Genomic DNA, 26112 nt, shown 5'->3' with positions numbered 1-26112 from the left:
TGTTTATGTATGGTAATTTTTGACATGTTCTCCCATAAAGCCCCATGGTGTGTAGGCTGGGAAGTATAAGTACACATGGCTGCAAAACACATATCAAAGACAGTGGTGAGGGAAAATAAAAGAAGAGACAACTTACTTTTTCCATCTGCCTCCGACACTTAAAATGGTGATGATGTGATGTGGTGTGCATCCTTATGCCTCAGAAGGCTCCGTAGTAGAATGCCTTTCTGTGATCAGGAAGAAATAAATGTACAGTATTGTCAAGTTATGGAGATAATTTTAGAGGAATATTTTTAGTTTTTAATGGTCATGCTATTGAGCAAGTCAAATTACAATTACTCCACAAGAATACAATCAAAAGGCGGTTTTTAAGTTTTTTAGTGCGCATGTCGCCATGCTTCTTTTTAATGCTGCAATCAGAGCTAGCAATGTATGCTGATATGAACTTTAATTTCAGACATCTCTCATATGCTTCCTTTTCTAACAAATTGAATCAAAGTTTTAAATTACCAACAAATGGCAAATGCTCTTGACATTTGTGTTGAATCATCTCAAGAAATATTCATAGAGTCTGTAAACTCAACACATTATATGACACCCCCCTAAAACAATTTTATTTTATATCAAGCGACAATCGACTACTAAAATACAAGTTATCCCTTCTAGTCACGTTTGAGCGAACCCCCAAGGTCATCATCACTTCACAAAAAATACACACACACATACAGTATGTAGAGAGACAGTGGATTTATCAAGGTGGAAGTTCTTTGGAGCGAAATGAAACAGAGTTCCTTAAAGAAAACATCACTACATCAACACAATATTCAAATTCATTCAAGGTGAACAGTGACATCAGATTTGTCGATGTGTTATATGCAAACAGAAGAAAACACTTCTCCCCGCTCTCTTGAAACGTAAATGTCAGGCCGTTTGGGGCAACCCGGTTCCTTTGAAGTGGTCGGTTGAAAACTAAATTAACTTCCATTCCCAATTAACATTGAAACCTAATACCGAAATTATTTATTTATGATTTAGTTTTGAAAAGATTACCTCAAGGCCACATAGTAATCCCCTGCTAATCTTTTTTTTTTCATTCTTTTTTTTTCATGAAAATTCACTGACAGAAATCTCGTGACCTCACAACATGCATCACAGGAACTGTGTCAAATTTGATAGAGCTACTTAACCGAATATAATTGCTTTAACAAGTTTTTGCTACTCACAAAATTACTCAGGAAGCAGTCACAGAGTGTACAGTAGACATCAATGAGTCTCAATATGTTTAGCATATTAACTTTCACAATACTTTGGCCAGTAACTAAATGCCTCGTTAGAGATTCATGTGGGTGTGTATTTCGTATCAGTAAGCCAAATTGATGCAGAAACTTCGACAACTTCAACGCTGCATTGTGAAATTGTAACCATGCTCTGTCAGCGTCTATTGCAGAACTTTGCGGACATGATAGAGGATTGTTGATGGCCGGTGGATAAGTGTAAAATACAGATAGAAAACGGGGGTAATGTCAAATGGCCATAGTGTGCGTGTATAAATAAACATAGATAATAGCAAGCGGGTTTAGTCACTGTGCCAAATAAGAACCTTCTCGGGGGACTCCAAGACGCTCATCGCGTATTTTAAAGGTTATTTGTGGCTGACTTACATCGCCGGAATCCAGGATGATGGCCGAATGAGAATAATTGGACGCTAAGGGGGGAGAAGGTGGAGGCCAAAGACAAGTATTTCTTGTCGTATTTTACTTTCCATCAATTCCCAAGGGATTGCTGTCCCAGATTGTCTTGTATCCCCACACTCAACCCCGTGTGATTTACCCGTTATATGAATGCCAGAGCTCAGAGATTAAGCTTCGGGGGGGGGGGGGGGGGGTGTATTGGAACAACCTATGGTTCTGTTTTGTTTGTATTTTAGTGTGGTTCGTACATTGGTGCCCCTGGGAGAGCGGGTATTTCCAATGTTCAAATTGTGAAAGCTGGGTGGTCTAAGTCATCATTGACGGATTTGTTAAGTCTCGCGGCATGGATGGTTGCCTACCTTTATATTTATTACTTCTGAAATGAAAAGATCGAGGGGATGGGCTCGCTGAAGGTTTATAATCCAGCACACAGGTAAAACTAGACGTATATAGCAATAAAGATGTGGATAACTCCTTTTTGCTTTGAGGCGATATCTATAACAAACGAGTCAAGCGAGATCTAACCAGAATGAGAGACAGAAGATCGTGCTTTTAGAATCCAAGCAAACTGCCAAGTCAGCCCATGTCACCTGCTCCCCGCAAGATAATGGAAAGATAGATTATTGGATTTCAGACTTCCGTAGCAAAATATGTTCTCCAATTGTCTCAACCACTGTTAGATGCAAGAGCAAGAAAGAGGTCCCCTGTCCTTAAGGAGGACCTATGTATGGGTTCATACATTTTTAACCACGCTCAATGTTGTTGCAACTTCCAGCTTTTATGAAGGAAGGTGGTGATTTTTTATTTTTGTATACATAAAAATTGCCACTGTCTCAGTGCTTTTCAATCGCCACACTCTTTTCTTCTAAATCGATTCAAAAGAGCGAATCCTTAAAACAAATCAGGAAAATTGTTGAGGAGGGATATTCTATATTACAGAAGAAGAAAACATGCGGGGGGGGGGGCTATCTTGATACACCATAAGCCGGTGTTATGATTTGTGACCTCAGGTGCTACAGTCAGCTAGTAATCATCTCAACGGCAGATCGTGAGCAATTTCAGGAGATCTCTCCTTGGTAATAAACCTTATACAAAAACAGGGCTTTGAGACAAAGAAGATAATAATACAGTAACGATATAAAAAAACTAATTCAGTGCCAAGTGCCCCGAGATAAAGTGGGGTTGGAGCGGTTCGCATGGGTACCTCAGAGGTCTCATTCCCCCGTAGTACGGCTGCCTGCCCTTGGTTCTCACGATCCTCGATCTTTCCTCGCGATAAACAAACAGCCCTTAGAAAAAGATTCCAGACGCGAAATAAATAAATTCCGATATAATAAAAACTCATAGTGGGTCATGATCACCTGCAGGCTATTTTTTCAATGGCGACTTTTATTCACAGATAAATTAAATATCTGTTTCCGTTGGAATTAATAAAATCAGCGGAGCGTGCGGCCCAGTTTTGAAGTGAGAACTGGAGCACAATGCGCAAACAACATTTTCATAACATCATAAATATTGATCAAAGGTGATTGCCTAAAGGCATGATATAATTATCTGAGAAAGAAATAAAATTGTGTACAATATTCAAGATATGACTTGAAAGATTAAGAACCAGAATTTCAGAAAAAACAACTTTTAAAAGATACGGTACTAAATGGTTAGTGTAAGTGTCATTATAGCGTCAAATCTTCCTTAAAATGCATGGGTATAATGTTGGTGATGATGGAATGCATGTCCAATTTCACAGAGCTTGACAAATGAGGGCGCCATTCTGTGGTATCACGCATTGGGATGTAAAATGTATCCCTATTATTGTATAAACATAAACGGACTTCAACCATTCCTTATCTCAGAAACCGATCCACCAGTCCTCATACCCATCACTCATTATGAATAAATACAGAGTAAACAAAGTTCACTTTACCTTTCACTTACAGAGTGAAATTATTATCTTGCATGATTTTCATGACAGAAAACAAACAACTTTATGATGTCTCACTCAATACTTGTTTAGCTGGGTTTGTAGGTTCAATTGTGGGAAAGCAACTTTGCAATGTAAAAAAAGGTAACAGTGTATGGATGAGAGAGACATTTCTATGTTGATTGAATAGAGTGCTTTGAAATCAGAATGGTGCCCGTTGTTTTCACTTTCGGAGTAGTACACAACTCATCATGGTGTGCACGCCTCACAAGTTGTATCTTCTCCCTATGCTCCTTGTGTCAATTGTCGGTGCTTGAAAGTTGTTACATGACCCAAGCAGCGCTCATGAAACCGGTGTCTTGACCAAGAGACACGGTCAGATCATTTGTCCACCTCTCAAGTATATTAGTATTTGCGTTTAAAACCGCCAAGTGCCAATCATTCCACAGCTCTCTCGCCAGCCCTGTCCTCCCACGCTTCATGCTTCAGTTGGTCTTGAGATGAGGAACGACCAATTCACAACAAAATCCTTCTTGTTTGTCAAATATGGCAGTACTTATGGGTGTAGATACCCCCCTTTCACTGAGCACCGCCCCTACGTGTGCCTCCCCTCACGTCTTGGACCCATTTTCGATTATGAGTCACCAATGTTTCATCAATACAACGGATCACTACCATACCAATCATCCACCTATCGTTACTCACTCATAATAAGAGACTTTACAGGCATGATATTCACGATTAAAACCGTGGACTTTGGACCTACCTCATCAATGGACAAATACAATCCATCTGATGTTGCCGAATTTAATGCAAAATCAACCGACAATTTCAAACCTTTCAATTGGCTCTAATGTGCACCTTTTAGGCGCTAGACTCCTTTGGTAATTGTCAAAGATCAGTATTCTCACTTGGTGTATCTCAACACACGCATAGCATAATAAATCTGTGCACATTTGGACTCAATTTGTCATCGAAGTTGCAAGAGAATAATGAAGTCTTTTAATATTTGAGTGAGAAATTACCTCTTTCTCAAAAACTACGTTACTTCAGAGGGAGCCGTTTCTCAGATTGGTTTTATCAAAGACTATCCATTGCTCGTTGCCAAGTTTTTACGCTAACAATTAGTTTGTGTAATTAACAGTAATTGTCCCTTGCCTTTAAGCCACACGTCAAATCACGACACGTAATTAATCCTACACGCTGCATTGTAACACACACTCACCCAAAACGTTGGGAAACTAATTCAAATGTTGTGATTATAAACGAAGCGAGAGTCATGGCCTGTGCGAATATGTAATCTGTTGTTATACAACGAAGAAACAGAAAAGGGAAAAGTTCTCGATATGGTGTCGTCAACCCCCGCACTATATAGCGACAAAGTATAATTTCAAAGGCAATAACCTCTTTTCAGTAAGTTCTAAATATAGGCACAGGCCGTAATAAAACGATGCACGTTTTTTTTTTGGACGATCTCTAATATAATCCAATAAAAATTTGCACCGGTGTCACCCGAGAAACCTATGCATATTGCCCTCAAACATCTGAAGCACCGACTTGGGGATAAGGTTTCTCTGCGTTCAGTTTCTATACGCACACAATATTGCGTTTTTATGTGTTATCCACTGCATGTCTATATAGGGTTCGTATGCTTCTTGTAGAATGTAGAACAATCATTCTTGGGAAAAGGGTCCTACATACATCTACTAGAGAAGGAATAAGCTTGGATGAAATATATAAGACGAGGAGCAGACTTCGTCTCAATTGGAAATGACCCCACCGTGGTTTCTTCAAGAAAGACAACTGTATTTATGTAAATTTCAGTTGACATAGAAAAGACCTAATAAAATCAAGATACGGTTGCAAGACTCGTATTGTGCATCACCTCTCAATTCGGCCATGATAAACTGTTTTACTAAAACTGAAAAAATGTATTTTAACTTGGATAAAAACATTAACACTCTAGACGCAAAAAAGAGTTCAAAAACTTGTCTTTTCCAGGATATTGTTGACGTAACCAAAAAATATACTATTCATGTAGGTTATGTTACATCCATCATACTAAGTAAAACAAATATCATTTCATCCCACTCCCTAATTGTCACTTAATAAGTGTAAATACTTACAGTCGATTGAACATCTTTCTCCTGTTTTTAACAGATGTTAGGATTAAATGTCTGCACAACTGTAATCTAAAAAACAAACTTATGGCAGGGCAGAATCTATTGACTTCAACATAACATTTAATAGTTACAAACCCTGGATAGTAAGGTAATTTGCTTCTAGATCCGCAATGGACCATTCGTCATAAGCATTTTTAATAATCGCTGACACACAGCAGCTCTGGAAATGTTTCAAGATGAGGTGAGATGAAATTCAAATCCACGCTTTGATCGCTCGCACCATAACAATTTGCATTCCTAGGATTTGAAGCTCACGCATTTGTGATTTCCCGATCGAACTCCTTCTCGACGGGGTAAGGAAAAAGAAGATGGGGGGAAAAAGTCACAAAGCAACATGACACCCTCCAAGTCTCGGGGCGTTAATCCTGTTAACGGGGGAGATCGAGACTTAGTCTCTCTACCAGCCGTCTATGCGCCGCCTTGGTTCGGTTTACACGACTGCAGACTTTGTCTTGTCTCTCGCGACACACACAACGGCCAATGTGAAACTATAACTGTACAGCTCTGGCCGCACGGGTTAAGAAACTAAATTACGATCGATTTATCGACTACGGTGAAACTTTGGGAAACTGCATCGTTTTGATTTTGTCATGTGATCTCCCTGAGGTGTCTGGCACGTGACACCGTACAATGACATGCGCCGCCCCTGGGGCCATGCAACATTTTTTGTTAAAGTATAGTTTGAGTGACGTACTTCGCTACACAATGGCAAAGTGGATCACGTGCTCTACGTGTTTCCACGGGAATACAGATTTGGTCTTTATGCTCGGTCACGATCTGTAGACAAGCTCTGATCCATTTTGGACTAACGGGATACTTTGAGGGTGTATGGTTTCAAATCAAGTGCGTTTTAGATTGGTGGAAATCAAGGAAATGACAAACTTGATTTGGGGAGAAGAGCACTCTCTAAATAGAGTACTCATGGGAAAGTGGCATGCCCTCGAAAAAAGCATGAATACAGATACATTCATGTAAACAAACAAAAACAGTAATTAAGAAAAGGTGCAAGACTTAGGCCCGCATTTTGGTGTTAATTAATTAAGGTGTACCTTACATTGTCATCATTATAGCTGAATAGGCTAGTTTAAAGCAAAAAGACGTTTTGACTGCATCATAACAAAATGATTGAAAACTACTATGCCATCTTTAAAAAACCAGCACCAACAAGTTGCCCGTGGACTCCTGTAAAAACCTTTGCCTCACCTTATGTCATACAACAAATAAAACAGTAACCAAATCAGAAGAGTCGAAAAATAGGCCGGGCATAGATGTCTTGCTCGACAGCAGAAAGTCAGCTTTTAGTCATTATCAATATAACTCATCCTGAACAATGACTGTAGCAGAAACTTGATATTTCTATTAAATGGCTTCGCCCTCTCCTGCATTCAAACACAATACAAAATTCCCCAAAATACACTGATGCTCTGGGTATTTACACAAGCCTTCTTTGCTTCATATTTGAAAGAGCAAAGGCACCAAGGCATTTCTCCTTGGTGGACAGCCATAAGGAAATTGTAAATTTCTTGTTGGACATTTCAAGGGCACCAAGGCAATGATCAAGGGGCATGGAGGCTATCGCCTTCGTTGCCTCTATGAAGTATCAGACCTGCTCACAAAACTCTTTTCAAAGACCAAATCCATTTAACCGAACCGAGGCCAACGGTATACCTGGTGCCTATTTTTTGTACAGTAAGAATATAAGCTTTTAAAATGCACTGTTTTTATTTGTGGGACTCTCCTGTCACAATGCTGTTTTGAGTCAACTGTTTTGGTATGGGATTTAAACAGAGTTTGAAGTGATGCAAAGTCTTTAATTAGTCATGGTAGCTATTCACGAAGCCAATCGGAAAGATCTTAAATCTCTCAGGCACTTATTATACATTAATTCCCATTGAAGACAATTTACAACAAATTACTTCACAACCAGAATAACACCAATCCGCATTTGTCGTATATTAAAAAAGTACCTCTTGCGTCTCGTGATCACAGCAGGAACGCCGCATATACCCAGATGGTTTATTTATTAGGCGGTACTTCCTTAATTGCCCAAGGATGCGAGAAAAAAGTCAAAAAGAGAAAACTCATCCAACAGATACACACATCATGGTGTTAAATTTCAACCAATTGTGACTGGATTACTTGACGACGAGAATAACAATATAACAAGGGAAACGAAACATGGCCTTGGTTTTCCGTTTAAAACGGTGACAATTTGTGATTAATTTCATTGATGGCCTCATGGGGTGATATGATGGGAAGATAAAAGCATCCGACAGTGGGTGGTGGTTAAGGAAAGAGCAGAGAAAGGATTGGCAATTAGCGTTTCCTTAAATCTCCTCCCGGACCACCTGCACGCAGATGTCATGGAGCTCAGTTAAAAAGCAAAAACACTTACTCATCAAGCACCAATAAAACAACGAGCTTGTAGTTCTACTTTACATCCACATGTCATGTTTTGAGTTAAAGCAGTTTCCCTTGTGTTTTACTATTTAGTTTTGAGTTAAAAATAAGTTATTTATTTCCTTCCATTTGTGTACGGGATGGGGTCACCAGCACTTATGGAACAATGCTTCCCTGCAATGGAGGAAGTCTTCAGGAACGGTATAAAGCAAATATCGAAAAAAAGAGAAAAACATGGAAAAAATGGACATTCTACAGAGAGGGACGTGTGCAAAGTTAACTGGAAGATGTTAAATACTCGGACGAAAAATAGAAACTTATAAATCTCCTCATTGGTGCAAATTTGGGGAGTGTGGTGGTTCACAGACGATGCCCTTGCAAGGGAAAAGTTGCATATTTAACTAAGGTTATTGAATACCCCAACAATATCAACAGCCACTAGTCCTAAAAGAGAAACGAGTTCAAGCGTTCACGCATTCTGAAACTACTTTTTTTCCCTTTTTTTCAGGCAACGACGAATAATAATACAAGCGTTCTATAACTGAATTCCCAGATAACTCAGGATGGTTTGCCATATCGATCTGCGACACGCATACGACTTTGGAGAGCGGCAACGAGGGGCCCCGTGTTTGTACAGATGAAATCCAGCTGAATGTCCATCCAAATAACATCTTGTGTTTCATAATGATCACAAGTCTGTAAATCTGTGCTCATATAATGAGATATTTTTCATAAACCCTCATCATTTGAAACTAGATTATTAATGTAGAGCTTTCGTGCCGCAATCATCACCAAGCAGTTCACCTCCGACCCCCCTTCAAGTTCACCCTTCAGTCTCACTCAGAGCTCTCAACCGCAGCGCTTCTCTAAAATCAGTATTTAAATACTGTGCTGTTTATTTTGTGTTGTATTATAATATGGTCATAGTTCTTGCAAAGTGTAAACGTGGTTATATCAGCCACTCTTTTGTAACTCCCTATACTCAGGTGATGAATAAACAAAAAAATTACAATACATATAATTGTATAAAACACATTGTCTCCTGTCCAGTATACAAAGCCTAGAGGAACACATACAATTGCATTACAAACACCATGAAGTAATTTGTTACTCTGTGGAAACAGCTTTTTATTCGGTCGTTGTATTTGTTGCACTAAAACAATTAATCTATTTTAAAATTGAACCAAATTGAAGTTTATTTTTTCGTCCGTTCTACTCAAATTGTGGTTATTTACACACAAAGAAGACAGTGGCTATAGACTACGAGACTGTAAAGTGGAATACCTCTAAAAACCTATGGAGAGGAATGTCCATTGCAGTATTACAGTCAAACCATTCAGAACATGGAATAATACACCACCAGGGGGCGCCCTGTATACAACGTAGTCAGTTAACCTTACCATTCTCAAACAATTGTATTCATAATTTTTTCTCTCTTTGTTTAATAGTTCTTAAAGTGATATAGGCCTTTTTCCTATTTTGAAAAAAAATAACAATAGAGATTATTTAGTTGTATTTTTTTCTTTCAAAGTTCAACCCACAGTTTTGCTGTAAGATTTGTTTACAAACTAGTTAGGAACGCAGCTATGGAAGTGTCCAATACTCCATGCCCGACAGCGAAAGCCAGGGGCACAAGTGATACCAGAACATGGATCAACATAGGACGCATCTGCAGAGGAAAAACAACAGAGCATTTAAGTTGTTAGTATGGCTATATCGAATGTATAATTACATCAATAGGGTTTGCAAAAGGAAACTCGAAGAATAAAGGACTTGTCACACGAGGCAACTTTTACAGGCAACTTGGTGGTAAAGCAACTGCAGTGCATGCTACAGGACCACTATGGTAGCACATTATATTTCGAACATTTTTTTACAATCCACAAGAGAAAATACAAGAGTGAACATTTAAAATGTGATTGGATTCTATTTTTGGAGGTTGACTGAAACCGTTTGCCTGTAAATTGCCTTTGGTGATTAATCGAAATATAAATATTATTGTTGAAGATTTACAAAAAAAAATAAATAAATAAATAAATAAAAAAAAGAGACAAACAGAACAATCCAAAACCAGTAGCAAAACAATGTTGTCCCTTTTAATGAGTAGTGTTCTTTTTGCTTCATTTGTTTCTTATTTTGAGAAAGATTCAGAAAAAGAATAGGTTTTGTAATCCTAGAGGTTATCATAAAAAATATATTCACTATCTATCACGAGGGGGCGCGAGTCACTTACCTACTGCGGCGCATGTGGTGCCCGTGAAACCATTTGAACAGATGCATCTAAAGCTGGGGACTCCTGGCATACAAAACCCAGAATTCTGACACGGGTTGGGAAGGCATGGGTTTTCTGTGTTTCCTTTAACAAAAAAAAATACAAGTTTAACCTTTTTCAGTCTATTCCTTGTCGCAAATGTTCGGTTACTCGCGAATTAGGCATGGAACGAGGTGCATGCTGGTCTAGCTACCAATCAAGTTTGATTGCTAGCCAGACCAGTATGCACCTCATTATAAAGTTAGCGCTTGCGCAATGGATGTTTGCGAAAAGGTCTAGTAGCAATGTTTGCCCGTTTACTACCGAGTTGTTTTCGTGTTACGTTTACCTTGTAAAGACACTTCACTACAAGCCTCGGCTTCTATGAAGATGCCTCTATTCTTATTCTGTCTGCAATTTTTCACACGTATTTGTATCAAATTCCCGCATTTTCATTGTTCAAGTTTTCGTCTTCAAGAAAGTTTGGAAATAAACGTGAGATTGAAATGAAATGCCTCCAGCTCGTTAGAACCGTTTGGACCAATAAGTTTCTGTCATAAAGGCAATTTCAGTATAGTTAATAGCCAAGGCTCTTGCTGTGCCAATCTCGGCAGCACAGTAACTTCTTCATTGATTGTGGTTCCCCATAGCCACAGCCTGTTTTAACCGAGGGCAAAGAACACATTACAAGTGTTTCACAGTACGCTTGTTGACAAATTTAATTGATTTTTTGTTATAAGTAAAACCATCTTTAAAAACAGAGTTTAAAACGTTAAGCCAAGAGTGTACTTATAGATGATGTGAGACTTTGGGTAACTAGGTTGCAGCAGGGAACGTAGATCTGAACATGCGCTTATGCTGAGAACATTGGATTTATCATTCTGCATGCTTCCATGTTTTTTTTCCTCTGGTTTAACGGCATTTGCAAAAACAGTTGCAAAGCTAACAGCCACAAGTTGGTGTAGGCCTATTTGTCGACGATTATTGAATGATTATTTGTTTTTTGTTTTCTGGTTTAAAATTTACAAGAAGAGTTGAAAAACTTTAACTTCTTTTAAACTTACGTCGGAGGGACGGAACGCGTACATCCTGGCACCGGTTACCACTCCAGTGAACTCCACAAGCACAAATGGCCGTGCCGTGACTCATTCTGCAGGTACCACCGTTCAAACAACGCTCTGATGACATCATCAAACATGAACAGGTTTGGCACCTTCCTGCGGACACAAAGGAAAATATTAATAAATAATAATAATAATAATAAGTTTTGCATAGCGATGGTATCTACAAAACTATTCACTTATCCGAGACCTCGAGACCTCTTCTTTAAAATAATTTAGCGTGGCTGTACCAAGCTTATTATAAGTTTTACTTGTAAAGGTTTACGTTGAAGCTTGTCTATTTAGGAAGTAGTGGTGACTTTGGGTTACATTTTTTGTATACATAACAAGTGGCAAAGGTTGACAACTATCATAAGTAGCATTTTGAATTCTTACTAAAAATAAAATTGCTTATTGTGGGCATAAGTTTATAGCGTGAATGAGGTTTTAAGAACCCAATGTAACTTACCGGCTTCAGCACCACTGAATGAGACGATAGCGATTACAAGCAGCAAAGCTGCTACCGAATAAGCCTGCATTCTGCAAATAGTCAGACAGAGTCAGAAATTAACAAGGATGTCAACAGTTTGAGGAGTAAAACGAGTCTAGATGTACTCGTTAAATAAATGACATTTGTATGGTGTGATAATCGCCAGGTTGAGTTAATTGATGATAGATAATTGTTTCAAAATGCCTTGATTTTACCACTGACCAATAGCAGCCAGTCAATATGGCGCACGATCATCAATTCTGCATTGTTGGAACACGTAGTTGCGTATTGTTATGCTACAAGATGGCGTTAATAGGTACCTCACCAATGCTACTTCATTGTATCGATAAAAAGTACACACAATGTAAATATTCAATCAGCTCCCATCAACCTTCACACTTTTTAGTAAATAAGTCATTAAGCCAATTTCATTTCATTTCCAGGACATATATTTTCACTCCAACAAATAACAAATACATCACAAGATCACGCAGAACAATAAGAAGATAATTGAAAATGAGGGCGTAGCCAGAAATGACAAAGCTTGTGGTAGGTAGACAAACAGAACAAAACACTAATGGGCTGACGTTAACAAGTACAATTTTGATGGGTTCGATATTTACCTTAGACAAATAGACTCGATGTAAACCCAAATGGATACAGAGATGTGCAAATTATAACAGTTACAATACTCTTAAAAGGAACTACGCCTAACTATTTTCCCTGTACTAAATCTAATCGTCTGACAAAATTGATATCGTTAAAAGATATTAGGCCTAATTGTTGATTGGTTCTACCTGCCTAATGGTATGGTGCGTCCTAACTGTAAACATTGAAGACAAGTTACATGTCTCGCCATGGTTCGTTTACTCCTTGAAAGTTAATGGTAAAATATCAAAACAAAATCAGGGGATTTATCTAAAATCTTGCGGCGAGAATTTGTTCTCCACTTTTTCTAAGTATACTTGAATGTAACCTGCAATAATATCGACAAAGCAAAGTTTGCAGAAATAACCAGCATAATAAAAATTATTTAAGGGTGGGTGGTAGGGGTCATCTTTATGTTACTCTAAAATGAAACGAAAATACATGTCATGAATAAACTGGTCTTCTTACCTGTAGTTTGGATGTGGTACACTGGAGCGAAAATGACGACCCCTGTCTTTACGATGTTTCGTCGGTCCTCTTTATATACAGCTAAGCAAGAAGCCCTCCGTGATTTTAAAACAAATAGCTTTTATCGTTAAATGATAACGATTAAATTCGGATTTAGGCAGACACGGCAGCATCCAGAAATAATAACAACTTACGTAACACAGTGAAGTTGTTTGCTGAAGATTGCAAAGGTAGGGATTACATTTTGTTTTTGAAAAGGAAAATACATTAAAGAATTAACATTGATAGTAAAAACCGTTTTTTATTATTATCTATACACAAAAAAAGTTGGTTCTAGCTCAACAACCCTCTCCGATTTTGTTTTGATGCCTTATGACTCAAAGTGTACTACCTGTTTTGGGTGCATAAAGCATAGGCCTGTGCTTCTTTTTGTTTTCGTTGTGTGTGTGTGTTTGTGTGCATCATTTTGCAATTTTAATAACTTGTAGGGCCTGCGTATTTGAACAATCATAACCTTGCTGTTATTGGATGTTTACTGCAGATGGTGTTGATAATGAAATACAATACAAGTATCTACATTTGCAAGGTCTTTCCTGAAAACACAGTCTTCTCGAACACAACAACATTTCTCTAAAAGACGAGTAGTCTTTCTATCAACGTTTTACCAATTTGAGTGTGGAGGTTTTCTCCATTGATTTGCTCAGTATATTTCATCACTAAATCGTGCTTTGTCGTTGTGTGTAGGAGCCAAACTCGCACAGGTGCCGGAATACGCGCGAGACTTTAGGACACGAAACGTTGGAACATCTCATATTGGAATAGCAATGGAGGGAGATAAGACAAGGCAAACAAACATAGGTAATTCATATCAAAACACAGCTACTTACAAAACCTTGGGTTTGCATTGAGCCGTTCTTATGCTATTGCATCCCAGAAGAATTTGCCTGGCCGTTTGGCAGACAGCCACATGGACTTTTCGCCAACACATCGACGAAAAACTGGGTTTAGCCCAACAAATTCATCTGCCCGGCAAGCTCTGCCTCACAAGCCTTGAGTCGCCACCCTCGACCTTAACGGCGTCGTATCTAGCAATTGCCCACCCCAGTTCGACACGCCCCAAAACCCACCGTTTAATTAGACAATATACCCATAAAAGGGTTGTGTAACTTGAAATTAGAGGAATGTGGATTCAACAGCGGGTTAAATTGGGTACATTCTATGCAACAGTATGCCCAATAGAAGCACTCAGCCGTCGAATAGTTAACATTCAAAAGCATGATAAAGCAGAATACAACAAGTATTTACTCCAAGGGTCTTTTCCAAACCTCACAAGCTTAAACAACACCCAGGCTCCGGGCTTCGTTTGATGTTGGAAATACCGTGCAATATGTATAACTGATGGAGCCAAAGCTGAAGCTGGAACTCAAACCTAGGTTTCGTAAAACCATATGAAACATGTACGTACCATCACAAAAGGGTTTGCAAAGGGCGCGACCTGGATATATTCTAAATACAGCGAATACTAATTTATTTACACTGTTGTTTCAGTATTCAATTTCAGTAACACTAAGATATTATGATGACGCTTTTCATAATAAAATTTAAAGTCACTGTGAAAAATATCTCAGATCTATACATATCAGAAATAATTTGATAAGGCATTAAACTATCAACATCGCTAATATTCTTATGTACAGATTACATAACCCTAATCATACACGCACAAAATTACCAGACACTAAAGGCCGAGTTATAGTCGGTCGCGCGATGGTCGGGCGTCGGAAATCTTGACGCGCGATCATAAAAAGACACGGTTTTTAGGCCTCAGTCTTAGGATTGCGCGCAAGATTTCCGTCGCGCGACCATCGCGCGACCGACTATAAACCGGCCTTTAAAACAAACATCATACCATTAAAGTTTACGTCCTACGAATCAGTTCTATAAGCTGATTATTTTATACAGATCACAAGTATAAATCATCTCCTTGGTTTGAGACGCCATGTTACTGATAGAGTTTGTCAAACAATATTAGATTTGTCTTGTCACTTTTTCTTTGGACAAGGTGTAATCAATCAGCATTAAACATGCCGACGTAGTTGTACTGCAATATAACAATACTTTTACTGAATATTGTAAATTTGCTTTAACTCAGCTGAGCCGAAACGTTTGCTTTCCTTTTACTCTTATGTAAAGAGCTCTAACACTTTGCAAATATCGCTTTCTAAGTGTCTTCTATTATTTCCATCATTTACTGTTGTGAAATCGTGTAATGATATAATGCTACACTAAAAAAAAGACCAGGTGAAAGTTGAAAAAATCCAAATAGAGGCTAACTCTAACTTATAATGTTTTAACTTTGTAAGTCTACGTATTTTTTACTCTTTTCTGTGTCATTTTGAAACAGGTTCCGGATCAAATCGCACCAGAATCGGGTAAGGTCCAATGCGGGGCAGATACGGGTTAATTCTGACAGGAAGTTTTCACTAGGTAAAATATATTTTATTTGTGGAACTTCGTCTACCTAAAAAATCACAACAGCGCCCTCTTTCATGTTTCTTCTTTCTCTCCCAGTCCTTTCTCTCCCTCAACTTAAATAATGCTCAGTTTGATATAGCGCCACCATTCTAACGTAGCTCCCAAGTACACACTGAAAATCACAGGTTTGTTTCTGTTTTTTTTTTTTTTTCAACAGATTTGAAATACGGACCGGTTGATATCTTAGAGCTGACCCTGTAGCCCCTGTTTAAGAAAATGTCATAGTCTTGACTTCATTCATAAATAAGTGTATTTCAAACAATCCATTTTCCATAAAAAAGGAAATTAGAGGACACAATGCAGACACATAAACAGCTGTAAGGACTGTGACAGGAGGAAGTGTCTACGGCGACGTGCCTACGCATCAATTTGCCGCCGGCCAGAGCTACGTGAGAAGAGGGTATGTGAGACATTTTGTCTCGCTAATTACCGACTATTGCTGCAAAACTAGTCCCTAGTGATGTAATATACGATATATCATATAATCGTTTCTGCATTTTGCACATATAAGTTTCATTCCGGATTAAAGGGGGTTGAGGGTGGAAACAAGTCATTTCTATAACTGAATGTATGTGATGTTACACGCAGATTATCCATGCAATGTTATCAACATCTCACATTTCATGAGGTCGTTTTTCAGAACGGCGGTCCATTTCTGATTTCGATATTGATGTTGTACATCACCCGTGGGAGGTGATAGTCTGTTCATATTACCATGTAAGTTACATGAAAGGGAATGAGTATCAATAACGGTGTTATTTTACCACCGGCAACAAGTTTCATAACATTCTGGATTTTGTTTTTTCCTTTCGAGGTACTGACAGGATTGTTTTCTTGTTTGTATGTTTTTGCCCTCTCGATCATCTTAAATCCATAAATAAAATTATGGATACGCCTATAAATAAATAAATAAATAAATAAATAAATAAATAAATAAATAAATAAATAAATAAATAAATAAATAAATAAATAAATAAATAAATAAATAAATAAATAAATAAATAAATAAATAAATAAATAAATAAATAAATAAATAAATAAATAAATAAATAAATAAATAAATAAATAAATAAATAAATAAATAAATAAATAAATAAATAAATAAATAAATAAATAAATAAATAAATAAATAAATAAATAAATAAATAAATAAATAAATAAATAAATAAATAAATAAATAAATAAACAAACAAATAAATAAATAAATAAATAAATAAATAAATAAATAAATAAATTGTATAACTGGAATAAAATAAGTAAGATAAACAAGATAAGTCAAGAATATCTAATTGAGATCAGTACAGCCTTCCCATATGCTATATGCTATATTTTAAGACAGGTGGAATGGTCAAGCGACATTTTAGACAAGGTAACGGCCGCAAAGTGTTTGCTTCTGTATGACTTCAAGAATGTGAAAGAAAAGAGTGATGATCTTAAAATTCAAACACACTTGTTTTTGTAACAGATTTTAAACCAACACGGTTGGTATCACCATCATCACAATTAAGCAAAATATAATCACACACTCAGTTTAAATTTATTTGTTAAACACACATGGGATAACAAAACTTGTGAAAGTTTGAAACACAATCGTTTATAGAAGTCTAGCCTTATTTGTCTCTTTCACTGTTTTCAGACATAACTTTCGGACTTGCGAGATTGAACTAATTGACCAGAGTTAGTTTAGTAGGCCATGAAATCACGCAAACACCGAATCTATACCGAATCTGCGCGTGTGTGGCGTATCAACTTTCAAGCAAGACCTGGAATACGCATTGACCGAAATTGATAAGGAAACACGAGGTTAAATAAAAGCAAGTTAGTATTGCATTTGACTTGACTCAATATTAAACATCGTTCCTGGGGCAATTTTCACACAGACCTGTAAAAGGGACTTGATTTCGATTATTTGCATTTCGTTTATAAACAAAAGTCAATAACTTCATCAGTTCAGAATTTGTTTGTTTAGTCTAGAGTTAATTTACACATTTATTATACTGTATTTGGTTACGTTCATTTGAAAAGAAGACAGAAAAAAATATGCAGACTAGCAGCCGGGCGCGTCATGACTAGCTTTAAGAGAAGTCAGGAGACATGACGCGTGCCTCCGACTTTACTAGTACCCCGGTTAAAGGTATCAAGTTAGTGTCTCCGGGCTCGAACACGGCTGAAGTTTAAAAGGAAGTGCATTATTATGAAGCCTTTTTTATAAGGACTCATCACAGCACAGATATGATTTAATCATGTATTCAGGTATGTAGTTGGCTCTTATTGAGCTGAGTGCTCCAGCAAGGGGAGGGGGATTGGGCATAATATGAAGGCGCAGCACAACCACTGGACCCGTCGGCATCAAATCGATGGTGTATATTTAACTTCCATTCCTGGAAAAGTCTGTACCCCCATCTCACTTCATCGTGGTGAATTCCTGTTTGAGCTTGTAGGCTTGACACACTTTTTAAAATGATTTCGATCGCTCCAATTCATTACTTCTCAGTTGACTGTCCAATACGTGGGACATGCCACTTTTTTGCAAAGAACAATCTATCGAGGTAGCTAATGCATTCTTTTCCCCACGCAGTCAAGGGGAAAGATAAATGAACAAACTTAAACACTTTAATAGATTTTAAATTTGCATCGGGGATAAAGAATATTAATTTTTGGTTGTTACCCATATACACCGATGTGTAGCACTGTACACTCAGTCTTGAGTATCTTGAATTAGGTGAGTGAGCTGGCATTTCTGATCTGTGTAGGAAGCTTATTCCACATTTTGGGACTATACAGGGAATGATCTCTCTGCAAAAGTTGAATAGCGAGTTCTTGGCACAACAATAAAGGAGCAAGAGGTAGGTGAACGAAGATGTCTTTGTTGAGATCTCAATTTGAGCATGTATATTGTATTTCCAGGGGCTTGTTTATGGTACGCTTTATACATCAGGATCATAACTTTAAAGATGATTATTTGAGTTCATCAATAAAACATGGAACATTCGGCTAATCTTGTCATGTCACCAACTAACAGTCCAAAGGACACTGCATATTACATCCCACATGGAATTAATCGCATTGTTAATGACTTTTCCTCGGCAGTTTGTCTACAACTAAAAGATCTTTTCGTCGTTGCTGACTGGGTTTCAATGAAGTAATGCGGTGCTGCTTTTCTTCATAATAGCCACGTCCATTTTCTTTACGATTAAGAAAATGTCTTTATGAATATTTTAAAATATAGAAGAGTTTGCGGTAACACCATGTAATAATAATCTCTAAATGAGTTGGGGTGGTTCTGAAAAAAAACGTTGGATTAACTCGACGTTTCGATCAGTATGCTCTGATCGTCTTCTGGAGAATGCTGGACTCTGATGCTGCATGCTGCTTAAGTACTGGGCGGCGGAATATTTTAAAGTAAGGTTGGTGGATAAGTACACTGTTGACCAAGTAAAATAACCCTCCATCAACAGAGGAACATTACCAGTTTCTCACTCATTCATTACAGGCCAAATTGCAATGATACTTTTAAAGCAACAACATTTTCCAATCACATATAACATATAGGGCCCATCAGCTAATGGGATTGTGTATTCCAACGAAGTAGTTGTTTACTAAAAGACAACTAACTGAAGCAATTTTTAAATCATATTTTGAAAGTCTTCTTAGTACTAGCAATTTACTAAGCAGTTTGCTAAGCAACGTTGTCTTCTCAAGCAGCTCTATGACGATGAGATATTCAGTGACATTGTGTCATCATACCCTATTTACTGTACAGACACACCTGCGGTACTTTGCAAACCAACCATGTACTCTCTTAGTCCCATACATCACATCGTGCCTCATCAAGGTGCCTCCTCTTAGGGTGATCTAGCTCCCCCTGGATGATGAATGGGATGGGTGTCCAGACCCTCAATCAACCTTGATTCACGACGGGTCCCCTAATGAGTTGATGGGTCCAAGTTGCCAGACATTCACATATACAAGGATTCCAACTGGACCTCTATACAAAAAGGGACAGAGATTCAAGTCCTGTGAGAGCCCTCACCAACATCTCCGAAATTTCTTTAAAAGTGACCATCCATCACAACCTTCTCTGGGGCATTAGACATACAGGTAAAGCTTTCGGCAAGGCTATGTAATTTTGCGAAGAGATGAAAAACACAATTTTACATACCAACATCGTTTGGCATACACGCTTGACTTACTAATACACCAGAGTGTTTTTAGTAATGAAATATACTTTTGTTTTTATGTACAAAGCTTTATCAGAAGGCAGCTGGAAGATGAGGGCTACGATAACGCAAGACACTGCTTCGATACAGAGTTTCCCAAAATGCTCATCAACGTTGAAGGGTACGATTCATAATATCAGTTATTCCACGGACAAATAATCTACAGCTGCACATCAACAAAAACAACAACAACACCAACAACACGGCTTCATTGTCATCGTCATCACAAACAACAACAAATACACTGCCCTAGCAGCAGCAGCAACAACAACTAGAACAACATAATCACAACGTAAAACACTCTAGTGACTCCGTCATAAAAAAATAAATATTGAAACTGAAGACAACCACTTACAATGGACCGGCCAGGTATCATTTTTAAATTTAGCGACAACGGGGGTTGCAGCACATTATTAAGCTCAATCAGGGAGGTAGAATTCTAACGCCATGGCTCAACCAATCGGGGGATCGTTTGGTGAGAAACTAGCCTTGTGTACGGTGAAGATATAAAACCGATCCCTGGGCCAGTATAATAGGTTTTGGCGGCAATCTTGAGCTTCGATCACTCAAGGTTGGTCCGAAAATAGACCTCAATAAATAACTATTTAAATCATGCATTTACGACTTCCATAAACCATCACAGTAAACCTCCCAATCCAAATAAAGACACGATTGCAATTTCATTAGGATAGTCTGAAAGGGGGAGAAATGGATACCTTTTAAACACAAAATCAAGAAAAGATCGCGTGCTTATCATCCCTGGGATCAAAAAGTAAAGTAGGATTAACGTTAAGCAGACTTAGTGTCACTCATGAAACTAAGTGCGGTTAGGGATTATTTATTACAGGTTTGTTGTTGTGCAAAAAGACAACGAATTCAAAAACTATCGGCCACATTTTGATAACCTGCAGTTCTTTCGAGTCGAGTTTTTCGTAAACAGGAAGAGGTGACCCGGGATTAACAGGTAGAGCTGACCCGCGGGTTAAAAGATCAAAGTCCCAACGTGGATAGTCTAGTCTTTTGTTATCAGGAAGAGCTGACTAAAGATTAACAGGAAGAAGTGACCCGGGAATTTAAAGGTCAATGTCAAACGTGGATAGGTCGTTCGTACACATGAAGAGCTGACTTGGAGTTAAAAGGAAGAAGTGACCCGAGGTCATAGGGTCAAGGTCCCCACGTGGATAGTCGGGTCTTTCGAATACAGGAAGAGCTGACCGGGGTTAATTATGAAGAGATGATAAAGAGTTATATGGTCAGTGTCCAAAGCGCTCGAACGTCAGCCCTTCCCATCACAAGATTTGCATGAGACGCTTGGAACGAGTGAATGTAATATTTTCGTCACAAAAGTGGTTAGGTATTACGTGAATGAATGACGTTTGTGTGGTGGCAGTCAGTTCATTAACTTCTTATACTATTTTTCCAGAAACAAGTTACCTTTTAAAGTACATAGATAAAACAAAAATAGAAAATAAATAAATGTACGGTAATTCATCGATATTACAAAGAGAACATAACCTTGTTTTAAAAAAACTTATTAAATCAGAGTAGCCTGTGATCTTGACTATAATCAGATAAGTTCCTTCACCGTGCGTTACGATTGTTTCTACAGCTGGAGCAAGCCGACGAAAATCAAATTCCCTTTATTCATTCCATATCAATTGTTCCAAACTCATCCTTCCTTTACGGGTTTCCCATCTCTCTCAATTTACAAGTAAATTCCATTAACACAAAGCTTTCTCATCTCCGAGAGAAACATGAACTGCGATAACAAGACACCCATAACAAACAGCGGGCGTAGCACCCTCCTGAGGCGGTGCCAGCGGCCCTGAAAGACGGGGTCAATGCCTCGTTCGTGTTCGCTACTACACCAGTGAGGTAATTAGGAAGCTCTTCGCCGAAAGGGCCGACTGTAAACCCCCAGAACCTTTACCGAAAGGTAACGAGAACATCATCTCTAAGTAGCAGGGGATCATCTTTCGGCTTCTGTGTCCGCCTCTCTCTAATTCGACCTTACGAATTGGGGATAAAAAAAAAACTGATTGCCACTGCGTCTCGAGAAGCGGAATGCATCTCAGATAGTGTGAGGTCACCGGAAAGAGACCGCATAGCTCATCTTACCTACCTCAATTGATAAATGTCATAGTCAATTTTAGGTAAGAATATCTTGCACGGTGAATATGATAAAAAATCAATTGGATTTTTATTTGACCCACTGGCCAATCTGTGCTAGCTGCACATCGAGGGGTTGGAAGCTAAGTGCGGGGAGTTAAAACTCACAAGTTAGTGTGCTATTGCGTGGATTTGACTCACAGCTTTTAATGAATGTGTTCCAAAATGAACAGAAACGCCCAGTTCGAGCCGATGATAATTATACTTTCTAAAATGTGTATTGCTACCGGTGTTAGTTAGTTTACTGTACTCTGTTCTTTGGTATAATTTATACGTTCTCGCCGCAGTGATTTCCAAACAAAAGATATACATGATCTGCAGATCAATCGCAGTGGAGTATTTTAAAGTCACCTGGAAGTGGTATTTTTTTTAAATGAAGCTTTTGTCACTAAAATATGTGTTTTTACGAGAGGAATGTGAATAAAAAGTTACCTAAGGTTTAAAAATATTAGTTTTGATTGTATTTACAAATTTACGAGTAGGCCCCGACCCGAGAGGGCGCTGTTCGTGACGTAATTCAAGGCGCGATATTTGAAGAAAAAAAATTGTAGTCAGGCCCCCGTACATTACGTCTGGGAACATGGCACATCAAAACAAATTTAGACACGATTTTACACACATACGTACATTGAAACTTGAACATGTTGAACGCCTAGTGGTTTTTACAAAAGCTATTTGCTGCTATTTTTATTTAACTATGCGACCTTTTAGTGACCAAATGGGTTGTAAGATGTGGGTCTGCCTACGTATTATTATAGAAATACGGCCACGGAGCAGACTGCACGCACGCACTATGGCTGCTGTGTAATGTGCGGACGATTACATAGGACCTGCACGCACGGTGAATCGCATGCGGTACAAAACAAAAATCGTGTCACTTGGCAAAAGCTAAAAACATACCCTCAAAGTTCAAACTTACCCGATTTTTTTCACGTTTAGCAAATGTCTTTCAGATACGTCTTTCAGATACCTTCTTCGATTTCCCACTAGCTGGAAAAATTGTTGGGACGGCGTCGTGTTTAAGAATGGCTCTTCTCGTCGTGTCAAATGAGTGGTGTATCCCGGATTCGCAGCACGACAGCTCGAAGTGTTCGCTGCATAGCGCTGAAAAAGACGTCGGACCGGACCACTTTGCTCTAGTTAATCTGACTTTCGCAGCCCACATCCGCCTGTACTTGGGATTTGCAGGAAATAGATGAAGACTGACCCCATCTTTAGTTGTTTTGCTGCATCCAGCAGCAATACACCTGGTCGGCATTGCCGGAAAAATGCCAGAAAAAAAAAACCCTTTTCGCAGCGTACAAACTCACGTCTTAGAATTACATGTACTTTTGCACGTGTGTTTATCTACGCATCGAGGCAAAGTCTTCCTTTTCCTACGTCACAAAAGGGGTAGGCGGAGTCAACCCCCAAGCACTTAATTAATTTTTTTAACATATAAATCGTGACAAACAATTACTCAAAAAATTGTTGTATTGTTAATAAACATATACTCTTATGTTTAAAAGAAAAAAAAATCCTATTTCCAGGTGCCTTTAAGGTATCTCAAGGAGTTCAATTATGGAACAGCCTTCCAGAGGTTGTTAAACAGCCTGAACAACAAAACAATTCAAAACACGAATGAAGACTCTGTCTATCTTTGAACAATTGTTGATTTTTCCTTCATGGCACTGTTTATTGTTGATGTTACAGTACTTTTATATTGTATTGGACGGGGTGTTCCACAAGGTATTGTGTGTATGTTCAAAGTACTTGAGATGATGCTTTAAGGTACAGAAACAAAGGAACGAACAATGTATCCACATGGATGTAAACAATAGGACGCGCTTATCATAGTATTTCTAACTTGTAGTTGTAGCCCCATGTATTTACATTCAAGACATGTTACAATTTGAGACTTCAAACAGCCTAATGCAAGTTTGTGCTGTGTATTTATCTACAGCAATATTCCATGCCCCATATGGACAGATACAACGTCATCCGCTGTATGTGACGTATTTGGAGCACTGGATACGTCATTTCCTTTCGCAGCAGTCATATGTTCTTAACATACCCTCGCCCCAACATTCAGTTCGAAGACTAGAATGAGAATGGAGACAATTAAAGACAGGGGAAGCAACTGATAGATATACCGGAGGCAGAGGAACCGACTAAGTGTTTTTTTAAGGCAAGACTTCTCGGGATTGTAATTCCCTCGGTTTCATTGCAACATGCATGTAGTTATGCTTTTTGTACGGAGCTATGAAAATGCCGTCCAACTTGTTAGGATCATGAGATCATCTATATGTGGGAGAATGACACCACATATAAGATGAAGACATCCCAAGTAGTTCATCTGGGGATGACATCATCTTGTAAGGAAAAGGACGTCTTCCGGATATGTTTCGTCTTGGTATGACGACATCCGGAAGTAGGATGTTTTCCGAACACAACTTATATCTTAGTTTCTCGACTTATTTTCAGGGTATCATCACTTGATGAATTATCTCGGGAAGTCGGCATCCCACATTCATGACACTCTTGGATCGTATTAGTAAAGTGTTGTTGCATATTACTTAAACATCATATTACTTTAATACTAAACATATCGGGCAGATGAGATCTGACATATTTATGATATTATCATCTTGCAGAGAAATCTTATAGAAGCCTACATTGCTTCAACAAACGGCTTTAGACCATCTCTGACTCGATGTCGATCCCCTTACAAGTGGAACTACCCCAAACCTAAACCAATATTATACAGCCGTGTACAATCATGTACTGACGCAGGAAAACCAGCCTTGTTTCCCACACAGTCTTCAAACGACAAGGGTTGAACAAACACAAATGGTGAAAATGACATTTACTGAGGACCGAGGAGTAAAATCGATCAGCAAGTCGTTCAACACCTCCCTCCCGGGAGAGTAATCACGCTCGACGGTAAGCCCGTTTCAAGAAAAAAGACCCACCACCGTCTTCGTCATCGTACTTTGACAACAAATATTATCGGTTGGCAAATCGTCTGGCTTTTATTTCCCCCTTGTGATTAGTGGATCCGGGTTTAATGCAGGGTCGGGTTCTAGACAAGTTTAATCCCTTAAGGGTTATCCAATCACTGAGGGATTCATTTAAAGTCGACGGACACTGGCAGACTTATTGACCGAGAAATGGGGAGCATTCCACGGTTGTTCAGTAATGTATGTACATGGCACACTAACAACAAGGCGATAGAACAAACAGTAGACTCACAAGGGGATGTGTTAGTATTGGGCAAGGTATCGGCCATGTGGTATAGATTGACAACAGAATGGGAACACATGCAAATACAAACATTTACGATCAAAAGTTTTGCAGATGAGCAAAAAAAGACTGCATGTTGATGTAAAACAAAAACATGTCTTTCCAATCACGCGAGCCTGTTGCTCCTCTATAGAAGGCGTCCACGCCTTAACGTCACACATCTAGTATGATCATGGTCTGACACTGGTCAAAATGTATTGGTGAAGTATTTATTATAAAAAAAACAGCATAGGTTCGAATACAACCTGAGCTAAGGGAAAGGTTTCATCAACCAGTGGCACAAGCTCGCTCATGAGAGATGAGACTGAATCTGACAGTGATTTTACTGTCTCAGTTACCGCTTTAAAAGCTATTTTTTCAGAGCATGTTGTGACGAACAGACTGACTGAACGAGGACAGTGCAAGACCCCTTCCCGCCATACTACAGAACAGTAGAGATGTAGCCCCAAATATGTCGAAACAAATATCCGCCAAGCCACATTTGTTTCTTCTCTCTCTCTGTGTTTTCTCCCACAGCGGTGTTGTTGCATTAATGGAGATCAATTTGGAGAAGGTTTTCATGGACTGGAAATGTGCATTTTCAAAATGGAATAGCGAGCGACAATCTATCGGAAGAGTGAGCATTATTAAACCATATTCCCAATACTCAGTGTTGACGTAGTCTTTCCGGTCACAACATCTTATTTACCCTGCAGTGTAGCAACTGCTTGGGCTATGTAGGGGGCTTGGACGAAAGATGGGAGGAGGGGGAAGA

The 26112-nt window shown here is 38.6% G+C and overlaps 2 protein-coding genes across 2 annotated transcripts in view; both read right to left on the bottom strand.

Annotated features, from left to right (window-relative positions):
• LOC139940705 (uncharacterized) overlaps nucleotides 1-26112 on the bottom strand; it is a 229869-nt gene that overhangs the window by 132967 nt on the left and 70790 nt on the right. The window contains exon 4 of the mRNA XM_071937072.1: nucleotides 137-227. Within this exon, the coding sequence (XP_071793173.1) occupies nucleotides 137-190 (54 nt within the window). The 5' untranslated portion in view covers nucleotides 191-227. The remainder of the gene's footprint in view (nucleotides 1-136; nucleotides 228-26112) is intronic.
• LOC139940945 (neurogenic locus notch homolog protein 4-like) lies at nucleotides 9296-13245 on the bottom strand. Its single transcript, XM_071937350.1, has 5 exons — nucleotides 13153-13245; nucleotides 12016-12086; nucleotides 11511-11663; nucleotides 10429-10551; nucleotides 9296-9864 (listed from the first exon to the last, which is right to left on the bottom strand). Exons 2-5 carry the CDS (start codon nucleotides 12083-12085, stop codon nucleotides 9764-9766), a joined length of 447 nt encoding a protein of 148 aa, XP_071793451.1. The 5' UTR covers nucleotide 12086; nucleotides 13153-13245; the 3' UTR covers nucleotides 9296-9763.

Source organism: Asterias amurensis, chromosome 8 (assembly GCF_032118995.1).
Source record: "Asterias amurensis chromosome 8, ASM3211899v1".
Classification (NCBI taxonomy): domain Eukaryota; kingdom Metazoa; phylum Echinodermata; class Asteroidea; order Forcipulatida; family Asteriidae; genus Asterias; species Asterias amurensis.
This window is presented reverse-complemented; position numbering and strand designations above follow the sequence as displayed.